Source organism: Eutrema salsugineum, unplaced genomic scaffold (genome assembly GCF_000478725.1).
Source record: "Eutrema salsugineum unplaced genomic scaffold, Eutsalg1_0 scaffold_5, whole genome shotgun sequence".
NCBI classification, from domain to species: Eukaryota; Viridiplantae; Streptophyta; class Magnoliopsida; order Brassicales; family Brassicaceae; genus Eutrema; species Eutrema salsugineum.
Window position 1 is genome coordinate 11,680,123 of NW_006256612.1, and position 21,084 is coordinate 11,701,206.

The 21,084-nt window shown below is 33.5% G+C and overlaps 3 protein-coding genes across 4 annotated transcripts; all 3 read right to left on the reverse strand.

The window, feature by feature from the left end:
* Positions 1–1,639: 1,639 nt before the first annotated feature.
* LOC18993717 (cytochrome P450 77A3) lies at positions 1,640–3,417 on the reverse strand. The gene has a single exon (XM_006417272.2). The coding sequence runs from the start codon at positions 3,341–3,343 to the stop codon at positions 1,811–1,813; it is 1,533 nt and encodes a 510-aa protein (XP_006417335.1). The 5' UTR covers positions 3,344–3,417; the 3' UTR covers positions 1,640–1,810.
* Positions 3,418–5,428: 2,011 nt separating this feature from the next.
* On the reverse strand, positions 5,429–7,709 carry LOC18993718 (glucose-6-phosphate/phosphate translocator 2, chloroplastic). 2 transcript variants are annotated; one of them, XM_006417274.2, is made up of 5 exons: positions 7,215–7,709; positions 6,767–6,992; positions 6,418–6,640; positions 6,097–6,310; positions 5,429–5,765 (listed from the first exon to the last, which is right to left on the reverse strand). In XM_006417274.2, the coding sequence occupies exons 1-5, from the start codon at positions 7,707–7,709 to the stop codon at positions 5,754–5,756; spliced, it is 1,170 nt and encodes a 389-aa protein (XP_006417337.1). In that variant the 3' UTR covers positions 5,429–5,753. The 2 variants fall into 2 exon arrangements, with proteins under 2 accessions (XP_006417337.1, XP_006417336.1); XM_006417273.2 differs by having other exon boundaries at positions 5,436–5,765; positions 6,084–6,310.
* A 1,855-nt stretch (positions 7,710–9,564) lies between these two features.
* LOC18993719 (tryptophan synthase beta chain 1) lies at positions 9,565–12,770 on the reverse strand. The gene is given in 7 exon segments (XM_024152316.1): positions 9,565–9,740; positions 9,838–9,932; positions 10,524–10,547; positions 10,549–10,952; positions 11,428–11,808; positions 12,449–12,472; positions 12,474–12,770. Coding segments are annotated over 7 exon segments (1,401 nt in total).
* Positions 12,771–21,084: the final 8,314 nt, after the last annotated feature.

Below are 21,084 nucleotides of genomic sequence, written 5' to 3' on the forward strand. Positions count from 1 at the left end.
AGCACTCAGGCCAAAACACAAACTTAATTCTCGCAAGTGACACCATTCACTTACTTTCACCTCTTTTATATACATATATTGAAGTTTAAATATGTTGATTAATGCATTGCAAATTGCAATATAAAAAATCAGTTGGAAATAAAATACTTACTTAGCTTGTTTGTTATTGGATATATATAATGTTTATTTTTTTTTTGTCAATGCTATATATACATGAGTGGTTTTAAATAAGAAACTATATTATATATTTTTCGAAAAGAATATTTATATGTTTTTTCATCGAAGTATGTTACTCATTGTGCTACTCGGTAGCCCCAACATATTTGGGGTGGAATTTAAGTGACCACCTTACGACTGACAATTTCATTAAATTTGATAGGTCAGCGTCAGTTATACAAACTTCATTTTGGTACCAAAAGATAACTTGTAATTGAATCATATCTAAACTAGAAATCAAAATCTCTATATTATTATTTGAGTAGACATTTTTAAAAATGAACTTAAATGTGTAAGTTATTACATGAAATGCCATTAGAAATAACAAAAATAACTAAAATAGAAAAGGATATAATTGTCTTTCAAATATATTTAAAACAATATGGAAAGTTTTTGTTTCTCATATATTTGAGTATATTACATTTCTAAATTTAAAAATATGACAATTTCTTATGTTATTTATTTCAAATGAATAATGTAAAAAGTCAAGATTAAAATTATGATATTGAAAAATGGTGAAATATTTTATAAGTATAATTTGTTATGTTACTTGATTATAGACAAAAATTATTTTTACCAAAAATTTGACACAAATTTTTTTTTTTGGAGTGTGAATCATTAAAGAATATATATTAAAATTGTTTTTTAAGTTATATTTTAATAAAATACAAATAAGTTAAATAGAAAGATTACTTCGATATGAAAAGATTATGATTCTAATTTTTTAATATCCAAAAATAAATCTTGCGATTCTAAATATTAATTTTTAAAATAGGTGGTATATATTCAATCTACTAAATATTATAATTTATTTTTGTATTTTTTTTTATATATCAAACATAAGTTTTACAAAAATTATACTATTTTAAAGAAGATAAATTTAATTTTTATAGTTTGCGAACAGATTACAAAACTCAGTTATTAATAAACAGTTTATTTTGATTTATTTATACTATTTATTATTATTATTTAAAAATATGATAAAATTTATAAGTCAATAATAAATTAAATTTCTATTTGATGAATGTAAAATTTTTGCGTGGTATATTTATATATACAAATAAAATTTATGAACTAAAATTTAAAATTAATTATTAAAATATTATTTAAAATATTATAATCCTGCGTATATATTACACGGGTTAATTTCTAGTATTAATTCTTTTGACTACTGTTCACACATTAATATCTATAACACTTTGCAAAAAAAAAACCTACCACCGTAACTCCAAAATCCTCATCATGGGGGCGTAAAGGAGGATCAGCCAACGTAGCGCCTATAATTAACTATATTTTTTTAAAAAAATAATGGCATTAAATTTGTACGTAATTAGTGACCAACTATGCCTACAAACACATGAACCGACCGAACACGCATATTTGATAAGTACTATATAGTATATACTATTTAACATTGAAGAGCAGAAACAATAGCTATTTTGGAATAAATATTGAAAAAGATAGTAACGAACTACACAATTAATAGCTGAGATTAAAGCGACGTACTATATATTACTAATTGGCACACACGCATACAAAAGCATTATCATATCATAAACCCGACCCGACTGCATCCAGTTCGAACTTATCCATATCAAGTTCTTGACAGGATCTGGGCTCTGAGAGAATTCTTCATCACGACCGTAAACGCGAAAGTCTCCGCCGGGTCGGGTGGAGAGTCCGGAACAGGGATCCATTTAAAGGAATGGATCATCCTAGCAAGCATCAAGTTGATGTGTAGAACCCCCAAAGACCAAGCCGGACAGATCCGACGACCCGCACCAAACGGCAACATGGTAACGCCACGTGTTCCGGTCCAGTCAGCATTTACACCGTCCCCACCGGTCAAAAACCTCTCGGGTCGAAACTTACCCGGATCCGACCAAATCTCCGGGTTCTCAGTAACCCAAGCAGTGTAGAATTCCACATATGCCCCTGCCGGAATATCATAGCCTCCTAGCTCCGTATCTTTAACGGCGGCGTGAGAGAGAAGAAAATGCCCAGGTGGGTGGCGCCGGAGAGTCTCTTTCACAATAGCCTCCAAGTAAGGTATTTTCGCCACGTCATCCTCTTCAACGACGCCGTTTTTGCCAACAACTTGGACAACTTCCTCGTATAGCTTTTCTTGGATGTTTTGGTCGGTCACAAGATGAAGCAACGCCCATTCAAGCGTGGTCGCGCTCGTGTCCGTACCGGCCGAGACAATCTCCGAACATAAAGTTACAATCTCTTCATCTCCGAGCTCGCCGCCTCTCTCGATCGGCTTCAAACCAAACAAAGAATCTACATAAGCGGCACCGATGGGACTCACCATCTCTTCGTTAGGACTCGCCTTTGCGTCAACAAACGCACGACGGTTTCTAATCAACGGTACAAGACACTCGAGCTGCGTCTTCCTTAGCTCTCTCGCTTCCCTAACTTGACGCCGAAACAACGGAGTAAAAACAGGTAAAAAGTCCGGTAAAGTAGGAGCAGTTATAAGCATAACGTCCTTAAGAACGTTCTCAATGTTCTTGATCTTTTCCTCGCTGATCTTGGCTCCGAAACAAAGACATATCAAGATGCTGCAAATCGTTAGCCTGCATTGACTCATAACCTCGACGTAACCTTTCTCAATACTCTCCGTTTTAATCCTCTTCATATGGTTCGCCATAGCCCAAGTCCTTATCCACGAGCACTGCTTCACTCTAGTCGGGGTCACGAGCTCTGTCACAAAGTTCCTCCTCAGAGTCCGCCACAAAGATCCGTACTCGGCCGAGTTTATAGCGCATTTTCCGACGCTAAACATGAGCCGGATGGGCGAGTCCGGTGGCCGGGAAGCGAAAGTGGGGCCGCGTTGGACAAGAGCCTCGTGGATGAGTTTCTCGTCTGTGACGATAATCATCGTACGTTGTCCCATTTGCATGGTGAATATTGGACCGTACTTCTTACGTAGGTCACGCATTAGGAAGACGAAATGCTGACGTTGGGATATGACTTGGAGAAGGTTTCCGACTAGTGGCCACCCTTTTGGTCCCGGCGGGATGTTCAGGCGACATTGGCTGCTTCCAGCGGAGGAGTAACGGCGCCACCAAAAGTTGATGAAATAGAGAGCGAACAAGAATATGATAACATCAGTTAGATCCATATTTGTTTACTATTTGAATAGATAGAGAGAGGGAGAGAGAGATGGGAGATAAGTGAAGAAGATTGGTAGATGGAGTTTAGGGAAAGTTTATAGTGAAGAGAGGTTTTAGGGTTCTTGTTATATAGAGAAAGTATACATCTGTATGTGTGATGAAGTGATCTACCACATGAACCTAATGAGTAATTGGTCTCACCAACCATCTGTGTGCATTTACTTTTGACTGTATATAATTGGTATATAGTTTAAGTTTTTTAACTAGATACATACCTAATTAATAATCAGTTATCAGTGTGAATGTATGACAGTATTGTTGATCTAGTTAAAGTATGTGCTCTATAATGATATATTTTTAAGGTATAGATGTTCATAGGGGGCACATTAGTCCTCCAAAATTTTCTTGGCAACATTAATTAGGGGAATGCGAAAATATTATATCATACATTCCCAAACCTTGCGTTGAATTTTGGGTTGTAGCTTATTTGAGGACAAAAAAAGTTTACTTGATATATTTAATATTTAAAGGAAATGTCATTTAATATATATAAGGTCACAAAAATAGAAGCTACTTTTTTGTACTTCTTTGACAAAGAAGCTACTTCATTTCTCTGTTTAGTTTATCTATCCTATTGAAAGTCCTATTTAACGAAGAAAATTAATTGCAAAGAAGGATGGTAAGAGTTACAAATTCTATTTTTTCCTCGCTCATAAGTTTTTTGTTTTCCAACAAATGTTCAGAACTTCTCCCATATTAGAAAATAAAACCTTAATATGATGAACTTTCAGTTACGAAAAAAAATAAAATTTGAAACGCTATTCCAATATTCGTAAAAGCTATATATATAGTAGGAGTTGGTCCGTGTTAGTAGACTGGAGTCTCTGAGTCTTAATTACTCTGTGTAGAATTTACAGAGACAGGTGGATGTTAGTTGGCCAAGTGTTAATGTCTTCTAGCAACTGAGTGAAGTGTTGAAAGTTTATGAGTCTCTTATCGTAATCGGGTTTTTCGTAAAAGCCAGAGTTTTGTATGTTTTTTCTTAGGCGTGAGTGAGGATTTGAATAATTATATCTCTTTGTCTCTTTAGAAATCCAATAATGGGATGCTCTCTGCTTCGGTCTTATATCTTGTAACTGTTAAAGAGTTTCTCGTGAGAAGAATTACCAGTTTTAGGGCTTTATTCTTGCAACATTTGCAAAATTACAACTTAATTTTGGGTATGAACGTCCAGACTTCAGGATAATTTGGCGGCTATAATTCTATTATAAAAGAGTTTTGAGAAACAACTCGAATTGCTTAAAGCTACTTATGTTCATACGAGTTCTAAGGATTTTAGCTGCTATGCATAATTTCACGAATTAGTTTTGGTTTCGATAGAAAAAGACATTTGAGTAAAGTGACTTGGTTGAAATTGTATTTTAAAAATATTAGGATTTTAACAGATTAAGGATTTTTTTGACTTGTTGTTTTAAAAAGATGGACAAAATAACGTCGTTTCATAATTTTTAATGGTTTTTAAGCCTATTTATTTATTTTGTTAGTCGATTTAAAATCATGTCTAATTTGACTCAGTCAATAAAAATTAATAATTTAAATTTAAATTCAACAAAAAAAATTGATGATTTAAATTATCTACAGCATGGTCATGCTTTAAACAGCCAAAATTTGAAAATGCATACTTTTTTTTTTACAATTTTCCTCGTTTTAATTATGTACATTTTATCTTGTTTCTCAAAGATATGTCATATAGCTACAGCCTACAGGCATAGCTGCGTCTTCTAAAATCTATACGTTGCCTATAATTTATACGTACATCAAAATTAATGTTTGTAGTCCGTAGGTCCGTCGCATTGGATTTGCTCCAAAAATATACAGTAATTCATCCCGAGAAAACCAATTCACCTACTTTTATTGTTTATACGAAAACCAAAGAAAGCTCAAAACGAATTAGTAAGAAAGAAGACCAAAAACATATGAAACTTAGAGAAACGAGAACTTCATCAAGAATATAACGAGGATATGAGATTTGCTTATAAATTACATAATGAAGCAGTCGTTGACACAAAAAAATAGGAAAGAATAAGAAGATTATAATCTTAAACAACGTCAGAAAAAGGAGAATATTATATATTTAGTGGGTCTTGTATTAACTTTAGATTATACAGTGGAGTGGTAGTTCAAATCAATCAGTTGATCTTTGGATCCTATTGGTAGAAGGTTAAATTACATTATACATATCAAAGCAGTATGCAAAGATTTTAAGCCGTTGATCTTCCAACTCCATTTCCTCAGATCCAACGATCACATAACCCTCCTGAGATCTTCATAGGAATATTCTTATGTCCTCTGTTCTCACTTCTCAGTATCTTTGGTGTATCAAAATTCCCCTGTGAAACCGCTCCGACTTCAGTCTCCTCACTGCTTCGCCTGCTCGAAGATTCAAAACGGAAAAGAACATCATCATTCCAAATACTCACACAAAACAAAGAGCTTTAAACTGAAGATAAAGTCCAAAAGCGATACAGCATTGGCCAATTCGTGGAGTTAGATTTCGTTAATCTTTGATCAGTGATCACTAAAGGTTCAAGCTTTTCTTTCAATAAATGAACAAGATTATCGTTTGACACTAACGTAAAACAAAAGGGCATCATCTTTGTGTGTTGTTTTCATCTCTTCCTTTCATCTCAGAGCAGACAGATAACGAGGAAGAAAGCATCATAATGCAGACTATGAAAAAAAGTGTACCTGTTCACTCTACCTGAGAGTAGATGAAAGTTCCAAGAATAGCAATGGCAGCACCGAGGGCATTGACAGGTCTAATCGGGGTGTGAAAGATGATGATCGAGGCAACGATGACTGAGATCCGCTTCATCGTGTTTCCAACGCTAAATGTCAAGGGTGAAATTTGGTCGAGTGACATGTACGAGACTTGATTATACAAATGGTAGAACACACTCTGTGCCACTACCCACCTGAATTCAAACATTTTACAAGGTATCAAAACAAACTCTTTTGAAAAGGACTTATATTCCTTTGTACAAGATCAATGGATATCATACTAATTTGGTTAAAAAGTTACCAGACAAAGTTTGGTCCAATCTCGGATACAGCGTTTTGCCAACCAGCAGCCCACACTTGGGGACCTTCCACAGCAATGGCGAAAGGAGTGACGATAAGAAGAGACATCATAGATAAGCAAGCGTAGTAATTCATCCCACTCACTGACTTCCCTTTCATCCCTTTCTTTGAGAATATGTTGCGGAACACAAACGCCAAATTCGATATCATAGCCCCCATAAACCCTGAAAAATCCCAAAAAAAACACACTTTTTATCTACATCTTGCATAATATGTGTTTGCATTGACTCACACACCTTATTGAATTACACAACAGCAATTTTAAGCAATCAAAGGATGTTTATGATTACCGATCATATTGAAGTTGAGTTCGGTGACAGCAGCGAGAGCGCAGCCTCCGATGATGGGTAAGAGGGAGAGGTAAACTGGTAGAGGAAATGTGTCGCCTAAGAAGAGCCTCGAGACAAGGACGCTGAAGGCTGGTTCACCACTTTTGATGATGTGTGTGAAAGACACTGCAACTTTCGACATACTCACTGTCGCTGCTACATGTCCAATCGTATGAGCCACTGCCACCTGAACAATCAATTCATCATCACACAGTTCCATCAGCACTTAAAACGGTTAATCTCACAAAATGTTGAATTTGAGGATTTCTGCAGAATTCAGCTTCCAAGTTACAGACTTTCACAGTTTCATTTCACTCTTCTATCTTATCTCGAAGAACTAATCAGACAGAGCACCTTCCAAAATCAAACACCAGGCAACAACAACACTAATGAAAGCTAGAGTTCGTACCGGGAACAGAGTTTTCCAGAAATCGAGATCGGTTTTGGGAGCTTCGGCGACTCTAGTGACCCAAGAGACGAGCATCATCAGAGACCCACAAGCAAGAGAAAGCGTCGAAGTTAGCCACGGGTAAGGAAAAGCGTTCAGGACCTTCTTGTTGTATATATTGAACACAACGTTCAGTGCCCACCAAGTCGCGAAGTAGATCCCAATCTTTACCTTCTGCCTCGATTGTTCGTCAGAAATTTCAATACCGATTTCAATCGGCTGAGATCGATCGGCCTCGTAAGCTCCAACCTTGAAAACATCACGCCTCTGCGCCGCCGCCGACACAGAGAAATTCGAAAAATTCTGAGCAGATAAAACTTGAAGAGGGAAAGGATTAGGTTTCTCGAAGTTTCTGATGATGGGTAAGGGAGAAAACCGGAGCTTTCCCGGAGCTGATCGCCTTACGCCGCCGATTGCGGTTAAGGAGGGCGATACCGGTTTAATTGAAGAAATCATCGTTTTTATTTGGGGAAATTTAACAACTTGCGATGATCACGAGGTTGGTTCGAGAGGAGAAAAAAAACTCTGTTTAGTGAAGATTTTTGATAGAAAGAGAAAAGAGCTGTTTTTGTTTCTTGGGAAAATGGAAGAGGCGGAAGCGAAGGTTTTTATAGGGTAAGGAAGGAGGTGAGGGCAGAGAGGAGGGAAAGTATGGGTCTTTACTCTTTAGAGGTTGGCGACAAAAATGAAATTCAGATTATGTGTAATAACCGAAATGCCCTTATAGTGTGCCGATTCGTGAGCTCTATGGGATGGGTATTTAGTATTTTTCGTCTTGTTGGCCGTAGAGACTGTCGATGAGCTAAAGTTAAGCTTAGCATCAGTGTTTGCTATTCATTTGAAGATTGAAATTATTACTCCCTCTATTCAGAATTATTTGATGTTTTAGAAGGTTTTTTTGTTCAGAATTATTTAATGTTCTCATTTTTCAATGCAAAATTTAATAAATTTTTATAGTTTTTGACCTTTTATATTCTGCAGATTGTCTTCTTATTGGCTGAATGATATTTAAATGAATTATAAATAATATTTTTAGTATAGGGAAAAGAAAAATTAAATGAATCCTTAAACTGTGTGCAAAAACCTTAAACATCAAATAATTCTGAAGAGAAGGAGTATACTAGTTAATCATTAGTTAAGCAAATCGATTAATTTAACTATTTACTTAGATCATGCATGATTGTTTTTTTTTGTATATGTGTTCGATGGTATGATGATTAATAATTATCACATTGCAAAACAAATGTAGACGAAAACGCTAAACACACACATGGCCTTCTTCATTATATTTTTGACTCTCAAATTTCGATTGAGCAAGCTTTCTTTGTCCATTGACAAACCATTGCACTGTGTGGCATAGAAACTCACCATGTCTTCATATACAAAATTAGGTGATTGATTAAAGTTTACAGAACTGTGGAATCATAAATCTTGAATTTGCTTTGTGGATTAGATTACCATTAAGAGTTTTCGTGATGAGACCTGAAATTCTTCTTTGACATACAATATTTATGTATGCAAACTGTAGTCTTGATACATATATATACTATGTGAAGTGAATATGAACCGTTGAAACAAGAGCTTTGGTCACATGTGAGAAAGCTTTATTGATTTTATAACGTCTGATGTTAGCTCTTATAAGCTCTCCTCACCGTAAGAAAAAAAAACTGTTGTTTACAGATGCCAGAACTTTTAACTAAATTTTATATTTCTTAATTTTATTTTTGAGATTTTCGTTTATCACCTTAATATGTAGGATTTTAATATGATTTGTTCTATTTTATTTATTTTAATCAAAAAAAAATTTCATGTATGACAGTGGAGTACAATAAAAATTACTTTATTACTGTATGATAGTTAAGTAAATTATATTCTAGGTAAATTTACTTTATTAATGTTATAATGTATGATAGTGAAGTACAATAAAATTTACAAATCATACAATAATATAACTAGTTTCCCGGTGTGGCAGAATTTCTTAGATTGTCTAGATAAGCATGACATCTTAATAAAAGAAAAATGATACGTTAGTAAATTTTGGACCGCTAAAATTGTAGAGTGATGTTCATCACATGTGTAGAGAGACCTAAAAGCTGAAAATTTTCGCTTTTGAATTGTACCATAGTGGATCTTTCTGTCTTTTAACTTTGAGAAAACGTGAACCTGAGAAAACATTAATTATAGATTCTAATATCCGATCAAGTATAGATTTTGATAGATTAAAGATATAATTTAAGTGAACAAGACAAATCTTAAACATTAAAATTATGATATAACGTAAATATATGTATTAACATATCAATTAATTAAATTAGGCAATGCCTCGTTGCATGAGAGTGTCTAGATCTTTGTCGCCACGGCCACTGCAATTCAAGACCACTTTGGTACCATCGCGCAGAGTAGGAACGAGTTTGTCGAGGAACGCGAGCGCGTGAGACGCTTCCAATGCCGGGATTATTCCCTCCAATCTGCTCAACAGCATGCACGCTACAATCGACAATAATATAGAAGATTGTGTTTAGCTGATGAACAATTCTTGTAAGAATTAAAAAGAAACATTAGTGGTACGGAATTAGAGAGGTACCTTGAATTGCTTCTTGGTCTGTTGCTGTGTAGAATTCGGCTCTTCCGGTTTCTTTCAGAAAGCTTATCTCCGGTCCAACTCCAGGATACTCTAACCTACGACCATGTAATCAAAGCATATGTGAGGCTTAGTACTAACGTCTTCTCTTTGCTTTAAAAAATTAATTTGGTCATCCAATTTTAGATTAAACTCAGTTTTGGAGTTTGATCCTGCCAGGTTAAAATCCGGTTCAACAAGACTGGTTCATAACCGATTACGAGAGATGACTTGCATGTGATACACGTGTAAATCTTTTTTTCTTTCGCTAAATAGACGTGCAAGTAACTTTAATCGTGTGTGTTTTAAAAAAAAAACGTGAAACTTGTACAAATATGCTTTGCCAGTTAACTTTTCTATACAGTTAAATGGAAATATCTGAAATACAAAAAGTTAAATCGAAATATCGTTTTTAGTTCATCATATTAAAAATTTAGCTTTTCTTTTAACTTTAATTAATAATCCTAAATCGAGGTAATTAACTCCAGGATTAGTTTAGGAAACTGTTTGAAGAAACAAATGGAGTACCAAATTTGTTGTGTTTTAGCCTAACTTTTCTTTTGTCGGCAGTCAAAATAATGTAATATGTGTATCCGCTATATATAAATGTGTTGTAAAATGTTGAGATAACTTTCACACTTATGACTTACCCAACTCCTATGGAGTGTGGTCTAGTGTCCTTCATCATCTTGCAATAAATAGCTCATCGTACCGTGATATACACCAATCTCCCCAACGGCCAAAGTAGCTGAATGTTTCCCTGAATCCAGACCGAGCCCTGCCGCCTCGACCCCGACTAGCCGCACATCCTCATCTCCAACAAACTCATGAAACAGACCTAATGCGTTTGAGCCACTCCCCACACAACCCACCAACACATCAGGCTTACCACCCCATAGTTGATTTGCTTGCCTTCTCGTCTCTTTCCCAGTCACGGATTGAAACTCACGTACCATTACTGGACACGGGTGCGGTCCTACGACCGTGCCAGATAAATAGTATGTGGTTTCTAGATTTCCCACCCAATTTCGAATCGCCTCTGAGCTCGCATCTTTGAATGTTCCCTCCACTGATTTCACCTATATAATATAAAACGAATTTTATGTTCCATCTATTTGAATTTTGCTGTTGCGAGATATATATCTAGGTAAAACTCATCTAATTAGAAATCAAACAAAAAAATTAGTCTTTGTTTAATTATTCCGTATAATTTTTGTACCACCTATTTTTAATTACCAGCATTATATTCTTGCTAGATTTGTACTTCTTTTTATTAATTTTCTGGTACCTTTGTTGCTTAACCTTTTGGTGGTCTGTTGAAGTTTTGTAAATCTTAGATATACCTTATGAATATGTTAAAAACGGGAGTACCTTATAACTTTTAAACCCGAGAGCAGAATAGCAAAAATTGAAACACAAAAGGACAAAATTTATCAAACAAGCTTTATGCTTTTTGTTGCAAAACCGGATCAGTTAGGTTATGCTGAAAAACCGGATCCAATTAGATTCGGTTACTCGTGAATCGTTTTTACACAAATAGTAATTACAAGTTACCTGAGCACCAAGCAGTTTCATGGACTGTACATTAGAGGATTGTTTCTCTATATCAGTGGTTCCCATGAAAACAGTACACTCCAACGAAAACTTTGCACATGCAGCCGCCGTGGCGACCCCATGTTGCCCGGCTCCTGTGGCGGCTACCACACGGCTGCAACCAAGCCGCCGGGCGATCATTGCCTGAGCGAGAGCGTTGTTGATTTTGTGGGATCCACCATGGCTAAGATCTTCCCTTTTTAGGTAGATATCGGGACCACCGCTTCGTCCACCTCCTCCGGTGGTTCTAGCTAGGTTCTTGTAGTGTTCCGTTAAACGTCCGGCGAAGTAGAGAGGGGTTTCTCTTCCTACGTAGTCTCTTAATGTTGTGGTTAGCTCCTCCTAATTATAATTCAAAGCACACATAAAAACAAACATTTATCAATTATCACGTTTTATTATATCATTTTTGCTAAATAGAAGCAATATCATCTTTACATTATTTGTATTTTACTTCTTATGTAAAAAGAAAAAAAAGAGGTCATGTGTCTGTTCGTACGTTGTTTGGAATATGGATCCATGAAAAACGAGGTTTTCCCATTTTCACAGAATTTATCCGAATAATACTTAAAAAGTCGGTTCTCTTCGGTTTTAAAATTTTGAAAATCGGAATTACCCGAAGAACGGATGAACCGAATCCGCATGCCCTAATCTACTTAATTAAAAGATGTTGTAGTATGGTTGTCTTAATCTATAGTAAAGATGTTGTGCTATGGCTGTCTCAGTCTATAGTAAAGATATCCCACTGGCCACTACTTGAGTGCCGAGGTATCAATGATCAATCCTGTTTGCGTCAAATTATTTTTCTCATTTATTTTAGTTCACGCATTAATTCCTCTATAAACATGTTTGTTCCCCAAACAAAATATAAATCCGTTTGATTTTTAAGTGTCGGATATGTTTTTCTAATATTAATTGAATTGAACTTTATTTTTTTTGCTGGCGAGAAGCTTAATCATTGGAGTATGTGAGAAAAACCAACCTGAAATTTATGATCGCTCAAAACTCAAAACAAAATTAAATTCGTCTTCAAGAACTCTCAGGCGAGACATCAATGTCTCCGGTACAAACTTCCCACCGAACCTCCCGAATTTACCGGTACCGTCAACACGAAGAAACTGGCTCTCGTCGGTTCTTATTGGAATAGAACCCAACGATGGACCACTCTTACGGCTGAGTACATTGCTTACACGGTGGTGACGTTTTATGGAAACTCCGCAAACAACAGAGTTTCTCATACTGTGGTTTCTTGCCGATACCCTAGGGACTGGCTGTCCTTGAACCTGGATGTTAGTTAACGACATGATTCTTCTTTTTTCTCTTCTGGAAACTTTTTTTATGGAAATACTTGTGTTTTTATTATTTGTGATTTTTCTTCGGAAACATTTGTGTTGATGAGATACCTTTTTATAGTGTGAGAGTGTATGGTTTTTCTCTGTTATGATTCCGTTTGACTTTATATACATGTTTAACATGCTGTTGTATTTGTCCACTTTACGTCTTCATTTAAAAGAAGTATAACTTTAATAAAAACAAAATTATAACGGAATAATAAATGTTTAGTTTCTTTTCCATAGAAATTAGTCTTTTCCATGGAATTTACTTGAAACTAGTATTAGTTTTCATTTTTTAAAATTGGATTTTACCGAAAAGTTTAAGGTAAAAAGCTTCCGGAAAGTTCGTCACGAGTAAAATGTCTGGGGCGGCCGAAACCTAAGTGATCAAGTAGCCGAGAGAGAATATTTGCACACGGAATAATCATACTCGAGGCTATAACTATCTGTAATATAGCATCTACTATTTATTATTTGATAGTCAACTTCGCAGTAAACGAATATCTACTGTATGTCTAAATTATTCACTTACAAATTGGTGGCAGCAACAACTAGTTTAGGGAAATCGTGCGTTTGATAATGATGATTGCTAATGTTTTGAAAAATTGTCTGTTTGGGATCATCGTTAATTTATTATATTAACAAAAAAAAACATCACAGTATTATGAAATTCTAATATTTTCTTTTAATCTTTTTTTTGTAACAAAGAATTTATTTTTGAATCTTTGTGCGTTGAAAAATCGTTTATTAGGTCTTCTATCTTAATCATAGAGAAGAACCCCTTTCGAAAAACAGAGCAAGTGAAGATAACAAATCATCTTCTCCGGTCGGGGGAAAATATTGAACAAGTGGATGTAATTAATGTTTTTCATGAGATTCCATAGGAATTGAAGATAAGCTTTTTAGACTTTTCTTGTTTTCTATATCTTATTTTTAACGTTTAAATTGTGTTGCGTGATGCTAACGTACATACTCAGATTTTAATAAAATTAAACGTACGATGTTGTTTCTCAGATGTTTCTGATTATTGCGTTGAGCATGGACAGATCACAGATGTACACTGTCACCGGGAAGCTTCACTCATGCACTGACTTAAATTTTTAACTACTATCAGAGCATTCGATATCCTCCTTTCTCTGTATTGCGGATATGGTAGCTCTAATATGATAGATTTCATGTGTTAAAAAAAAAAAAGAATAACTCAAATTTTGGATAAATAGCTCAAAATATTCACTTTCAGATAGTAAATTCTCATTTTTGGTGTGTATAGCACAAAATAGCACTAAACATTGCTCGTTTAGGTAGTATATTACAAGAGCTTTTTTAATGTGAATAACACCGAATATCCTCGTTTTTAATGTGAATTGCACAAATTAACACATATTAAACAAACATTATGTTTTTTTTAGGATAAATACACAAAGTTTATGCTGCAAAATCCAGTGAGATATTAGTTACTGGTGAAAATAGTAATTACAAGTTACCTGAGCACCAAGAAGTTTCATGGACTGTACATTGGAGGATTGTTTCTCTATATCTGTGGTTCCCATGAAACCAGTACACTCCAAGGAGAGCTTTGCACATACAGACACTGTGGCGACCCCATATTGCCCGGCTCTGGCCACCACACGGCTGCAAACTTGTGTTTAATTATTTTTGATTTTTTTTTAAGAAACATTTGTGTTAATTAATTAGTTGTTTTTATATAGTGTGAAAGAGTCTGTTTTTTCTGTATTATGCATCCATTTGAGTTTATACATGTTTAACATGTTGCATTTGTCCACTTTATCGTCCTGAATTTAAAATAAATTTATTTATAACTTTGATATTGGAAAAACAAAATGTTAACGGACTATACACATGTTAGTTTTTTTTCTCAGAGAAATAAGTATTTTCATGAAACTTATTTGAAAGTACTAATTTTCATTTTTTATTTTGTTTTGCATTAAAATTACTATTTAGTATTGTATATCCGGATTTTACAAAGAAGTCCTTGTAAGTATGTTCCTTGACAAAAGCTTCCCGCAGCTCGACAGAAATTAAACGTTTTGACAGAATCCTAAGTGACCAAGTAGGCCATAAAGAATATTTGCACACGGAATAATCAAACTCGAAGCTATAAGAGCATCTGAATTTAAGGTTTCTAACATAAAAAAGTTGTGCTATTCGAGAAACCTAAAACCATTAATACCAGCTCTCCTTAATCTTCCGCACAATTCTGCCAAACCCTTTATTAGTTATGTTTATGTTTATTAAAAAGGCAATGACAACACCAGACTAAACAATAGTATTATTATACTAATAAATAGGGCTACTAACATCTTATTTTTTCTTTTCTTATGTAACATTCCAAAATCTTTAAAATAATGAAACCTATATTATCAATGACAGTACTATCCATGATCAAGAATTGTGGTATTTGCTTCATCGTTGCCACTTCATCCATACACGTTCCTATATCAGTCGATACACCAGTGATTCGAACGTTTAAGCTATTGTAGTCCTTGGCTGCCAAAGCTTCGAGACTTCGCTCATTACCATGAAGAGCACCTTCATATAATCTTTCACATAGATTAACTGTCTGCCAATCCGTCGTGTTTCCTTCAAGCAATTTTATTTGCTTCAACGTCTTTGAAATGTTTCGAAACTGGTAATTGATCAAAACTTTAGTGAGACCTGAAAAATCTAATTTTCCAATATTAGGGGTTGAATTTAGAACCTCAAAACAAAGCGAGGAATTGAAATATTTATCTTTGCAGATGCTATCAATTTCATTTTGTAACCATCATACTAAATCTTGCATATGATGGGACAACAAAAAAAAGTATAGCTATAATAAAAACCAATAAAAAATTATTTTTGAGGTATGCAACCATTTTTTGGTTCGAGATGATTGACAACTTATGTGGGATTTTTATAAAGGCTGAAACATATCTTCACATTTTAATGCTAACAGATTATTATTTTCTTTTTGCCATAAATGCTAACTGATTATGTACCATATTAAAATGATATGTGAAATTTATATAGATTGTAAAATATCTTCACATATAATATGATAGATTTCATGTGTTAAAAAAAAAGAATAACTCAAATTTTGGATAAATAGCTCAAAATATTCACTTTCAGATAGTAAATTCTCATTTTTGGTGTGTATAGCACAAAATAGCATTAAACATTGCTCGTTTAGGTAGTATATTACAAGAGCTTTTTTAATGTGAATAGCACCGAATATCCTCGTTTTTAATTTGAACTGCACAAATTAACACATATTAAACAAACATTATGCTTTTTTTGGGGGATAAATACACAAAGTTTATGCTGCAAAATCCGGTTAGATATGAGTTACTCGTGAAAATAGTAATTACAGGTTACCTGAGCACCAAGGAGTTTCATGGACTGTACATTGGAGGATTGTTTCTCTATATCAGTGGTTCCCATGAAACCAGTACACTTCAAGGACATACAGACACCGTGGCGACCCCAAATTGCCCGGCTCTGACCACCACACGGCTACAAACTTGTGTTTAATTATTTTAGATTTTTTTTAGGAAACATTTGTGTTAATTAATTAGTTGTGTTTATATAGTGTGAAGGAGTCTGTTTTTTTTTTTTTTTTGTTATGCATCCATTTGAGTTTATACATGTTTAACATATTGTATTTGTCCACTTTATCGTCCTGAATTTAAAAGAAATATATTTATAACTTTGATCTTGGAAAAACAAAATATTAACGGACTACATACATGTTAGTTTTTTTTCAGATAAATAACTATTTTCATGAAACTTGTTTGAAAGTACTAATTTTCATTTTTTTATTTTGTTTTGCATTAAAATTACTAGTTAGTATTATGTATCCGGATTTTACTGAGAAGTCCTTGTAAGTATGTTCCTTGACAAAAGCTTCCGGCATGCTCGACACAAATTAAACGTTTTGACAGAATCCTAAACCAAGTAGGCCATAAAGAATATTTGCACACGGAATAATCAAACTCGAAGCTATACGAGCACCTAGATTTAAGGTTTCTCACATAAAAAAGTTGTGCTATTCGAGAAACCTAAAACCATTATTAATACCAGCTCTCCTTAATCTTCCGCACAATTCTGCCAAACCCTTTAAGTTATGCTATTCGAGTAGTTATGTTTATGTTTATCAAAAAGGCAACGACAACACCAGACTAAATAATATTATTATAAAAAAATATAGGGCTAATAACATCTTATTTTTTCTTTTCTTATGTAACATTCCAAAATCTTTAAAATAATGGAACCTATATTATTAATGACAGTACTTTCCATGATCAAGAATTGTGGTATTGGCTTCATCGTTGACACTGCATCCATACACGTTTCTATATCAGTCGATACACCAGTGATTCGAACGTTTAAGCATCGTAGTCCTTGGCTGCCAAAGCTTCGAGAGCACGATTATTCTCATAAATAGCATTTTTATATAATCTACCACATAAATTAATTGCCTGCCAATCCGTCGAGTTTCCTTCAGACATTTTTATTTGCTTCAACGTATTTGAAATGTTTCGAAACTGGTGACTGATCAAAACTTTAGTGAGACCTGAAAAATCTAATTTTCCAATATTAGGGGTTGAATTTAGAACGTCAAAACAAAGCGAGGAATTGAAATATTTATCTTTGCAGGTGCTATCAATTTCACTTTTTGTAACCATCATACTAAATCTTGCATATGATGAGACAACAAAAAAAAGTATAGCTACTATAAAAACCAATAAAACATTCTTTCTGAGATATGCAACCATTTTTTTGGTTCGGGATGATTGATACCTTATGTGGGATTCCCGATTTATAAAGGCTGAAACATATCTTCATATTTTAATGCTAACAGATTATTATTTTCTTTTTGCCATAAATGCTAACAGATTATGTACCATATTAAAATGATACGTGAAATTTATATATATAGATCGTAAAATATCTTCACGTTTAAATGTGGAATCACATGAAAACGGGAAGATATGTTATTCACCAATAAAACGGTTTGAGTTAATATTAATAGCAGCGATGTGTCAAATCGTCATAGCATTCAATGTTTTTCTCTTTTTTGGGAGTTTATATAATTAACTTCTAAAATTGCAGATTGCATTGCATAATTTGCATTTATGTAAAAAAGATATAAATGCAGTAAGATGTCTATACATAAGTCTTTGTTACTTCTACTGATATGTAGGCAATAATTTTTGTAATCAACAAAAATAATTAAAACAATAATTTATTAGAATATTCTTTAAATTACTTATTATTAAAATATTGTTTAAATGACTTATTATTAGAATAATAAATGAAAATGAATTATATATTATTTTGTGTAGATCTGTAAATACTCCCTCTGTTTCATAATGGTTGATTTTCTGAGTTTTATTTCTTGTTTCATAATATTTGATTTTCTGTATGTAATTAATATATGTTTGTTTGTAATTAATTCATGTTTTCATTTTCTATTGGTGGAAAAGAGAAAGTAATATTAATAAAAATAATAAATTAATTGTAAAAGTAAACTAATCAAAGAAATAAAACAGAAAATAGTTGAGTATTTATTGCTTTTTAATCTATGTGTAATATTCAGAAAATCAACTACTATGAAACAGAGGGATTATATTTTATTTTTATTTGAGTAAAATTTATAATTTTTTATTAAAACTAATATAATTTTTATTTAGGTTAATTTAGTCATTTTAATTTTTAAATAAGTGTAGTAATAAAAAAATAATAAAAATGGTGTAGTTTTCAAAATACAAACTCACTCAAAAATATTTTCTCAAATTTTCTCATAATATTTTATATAGTTAAATTTTAATTCTAAAATTAAAAACTACCTAATTAAAATATGACAAATGTAAAATTCTTAAATAATGAGGTTCTTACTTTTTAAACAAGAGCTTTAAAGATTAGTTCTTAACTTTTAATTATTTTTAATTTATTTTTAATTCTTTAAAATTTAAAAACTCTTAACCTCATTAACATTATTTAAACATTTAAACTTGCAACTTTTGCATTATCCGAGGTTTCGATGGCTCCTCGACGATATTTTCAAGCACCTTTACTCCTTTGATTGGTAGAGTCTTAAACATACACCAATTGAGGCTGATCATATAGCTACTGCAGCTGATACCTCGTGACAAAATTTCAAAAGATGGAGGTTCTGGGTAATTGGAAGATTGAAGTTTAAGCAGACGCAGTGTATTAAAATCTTCTAAATTTGCATCTTTTTTTGCTTTCGTATCGAGGAGGTTCCCTCTGTTTCTTTATGAGTTCTTTACTCATATGTTCCTTCTGTAAAACACCTACTGGTGTTGGGCCTCTAAATAGCCTTGCAGACATGATTTATTGCCCAATGAAATGAAATTCTTTGATCAAAAAAAAAAACACCTACTGGTGTTAACTCGTGTTTTTCCCTTTTACTGGGCTTCTTAATACAGTCTGCCAAACCCTTTATTAGTTGCGTTTATGAAAGGCAATGACAACACCAGACCAAACATTATTATTATACTAATAAATTGGGTTACTAACATTTTACTGTTTCTTTTGTTATGTAACATTCCAGAATCCTTTCAATCATGAGAACTATATTATCAATGACAGTACTCTCCATGATCAAGAATTGTGGTATTGGCTTCATCGTTTTCAATTCATCATTACATGTTGCTATATTAATCGATACACCAGAGATTCGATAGTAAAAGCTATCGTAGTCCTTGGCTGCCAAAAATCCGAGACTTCGATCATTATCATGAAGAGCACCTTCATATAATCTTCCACATAGATTAATTGTCTTCCAATCCGTCGTGTTTCTTTCAAGCAATTTTATTTGCTTCAACGTCTTTGAAATAGCTAGAGACTGGTAACTGATCAAAACTTTAGTGAGACCTGGAAAATCTAATTTTGCAATTTTAGGGATTGAATTTAAAACCTCAAAACAATGTGAAGAATTGATATATTTGCTTGTGCAGATGCTATCAATTTCAGTTTTTGTAACCATCATACTTAATCTTGCATCTGATGAGACAACAAGAAAAAGTATAGCTACTATAAAAACCAATAAAACATTCTTTTTGAGGTATGCAACCATTTTTTGTTTTTGTTCCAAATGATTGAGGCCTTATGTGAAATCTATATAGGCTGAAAATATCTTAACATTTAAATGCTAAGATTTTTATTTTCGCTTTGCCATAAATGCTCACAGATTATATACCATAATAAAATGATACGTGACGTTTATATCGATTGTAAAATATCTCCACATTTAAATGTGGAATCACAGGAAAACGTGAACACGTGGTCTGCACCAATAAGATGGTTTTAATAAATAGGAGCAATATGTCAGACCTTCAAAGCATTTAACGTTTTTTTTTCTTTCTTTTTGGTAGTTTAGATAGTTAACTTCTACAATTGCATGCAGATTGAATTCATGTGAAAAAGGATAAACACAATAACACAGATTTGGAATGGTCGCAGGAATTCTCGGTTTAGGTAGTAAAATCTCATTTTCAGGGTGAATATATCAAATATAACACAAATATCTAATGTTAACAAATAAAAGTTTGGTAAAAGAACTATGTTACATGATTGGATATTTTCATATTTTGCATTATCTTAAACTTAAGGGCCTACGGGCCCAGGTTGAGTATATGTTTTCATTTTAAACACAAGACCCAAGCTGCTTAAACCCTATCACAAGCTCAACATACTACTGTATATGGCTTTCAAGAACGCATATTCGTTTAAGGACAAAACAACAACAAAAAACTGATTTTTTATACAAACGAAATAGAGACGGGAGACTTTCTTAGAAGACGACACTCAGTATCTTAGGCTTCTCCAGTGGATGTAGTTGCTTTCGTAGACAACAATTTTTAAAATAGACTATATTATTTATGCTTATTTTAGAATATATCATTAATTAGTTATCACAATGTGATCAAAGACCCATGATGCTTAAACCCCACCAGTGACCAGGCTACCACAACATGAATGTATGGGTTGTAAAACGTGTATTTGTTCATTCGAGAAAAAGAAAACCAGATTATTCACCATCTAATAATTAACAAAAGATTATTCACCATCTAATAATTAACAAACGAATTAGAGAAGCGAGCTAGATCCATGAGAAAAATAAAATAAACTTTCTATATTAAGCTTCAATGATGGAGGAAATCGATCGATAAGCTACGAATATCTTTTTGTCGGTTACATTTTTCAAATATCCTATAAGTCATACGAATACGTGTCAATTAACATATCACATATAGAA

Coding starts and splice junctions, on each gene's coding strand:
- LOC18993717 (XM_006417272.2), bottom strand. CDS start 3,343: ATGGATCTAACTGATGTTATCATATTCTTGTTCGCTCTCTATTTCATC.
- LOC18993718 (XM_006417274.2), bottom strand. CDS start 7,709: ATGATTTCTTCAATTAAACCGGTATCGCCCTCCTTAACCGCAATCGGC. Junction 6,641..6,766: donor ACTCAACTTCAATATGATCG/GTAATCATAAAC, acceptor GGGATTTTTCAG/GGTTTATGGGGGCTATGATA. Junction 6,311..6,417: donor ATTGGACCAAACTTTGTCTG/GTAACTTTTTAA, acceptor GTTTGAATTCAG/GTGGGTAGTGGCACAGAGTG.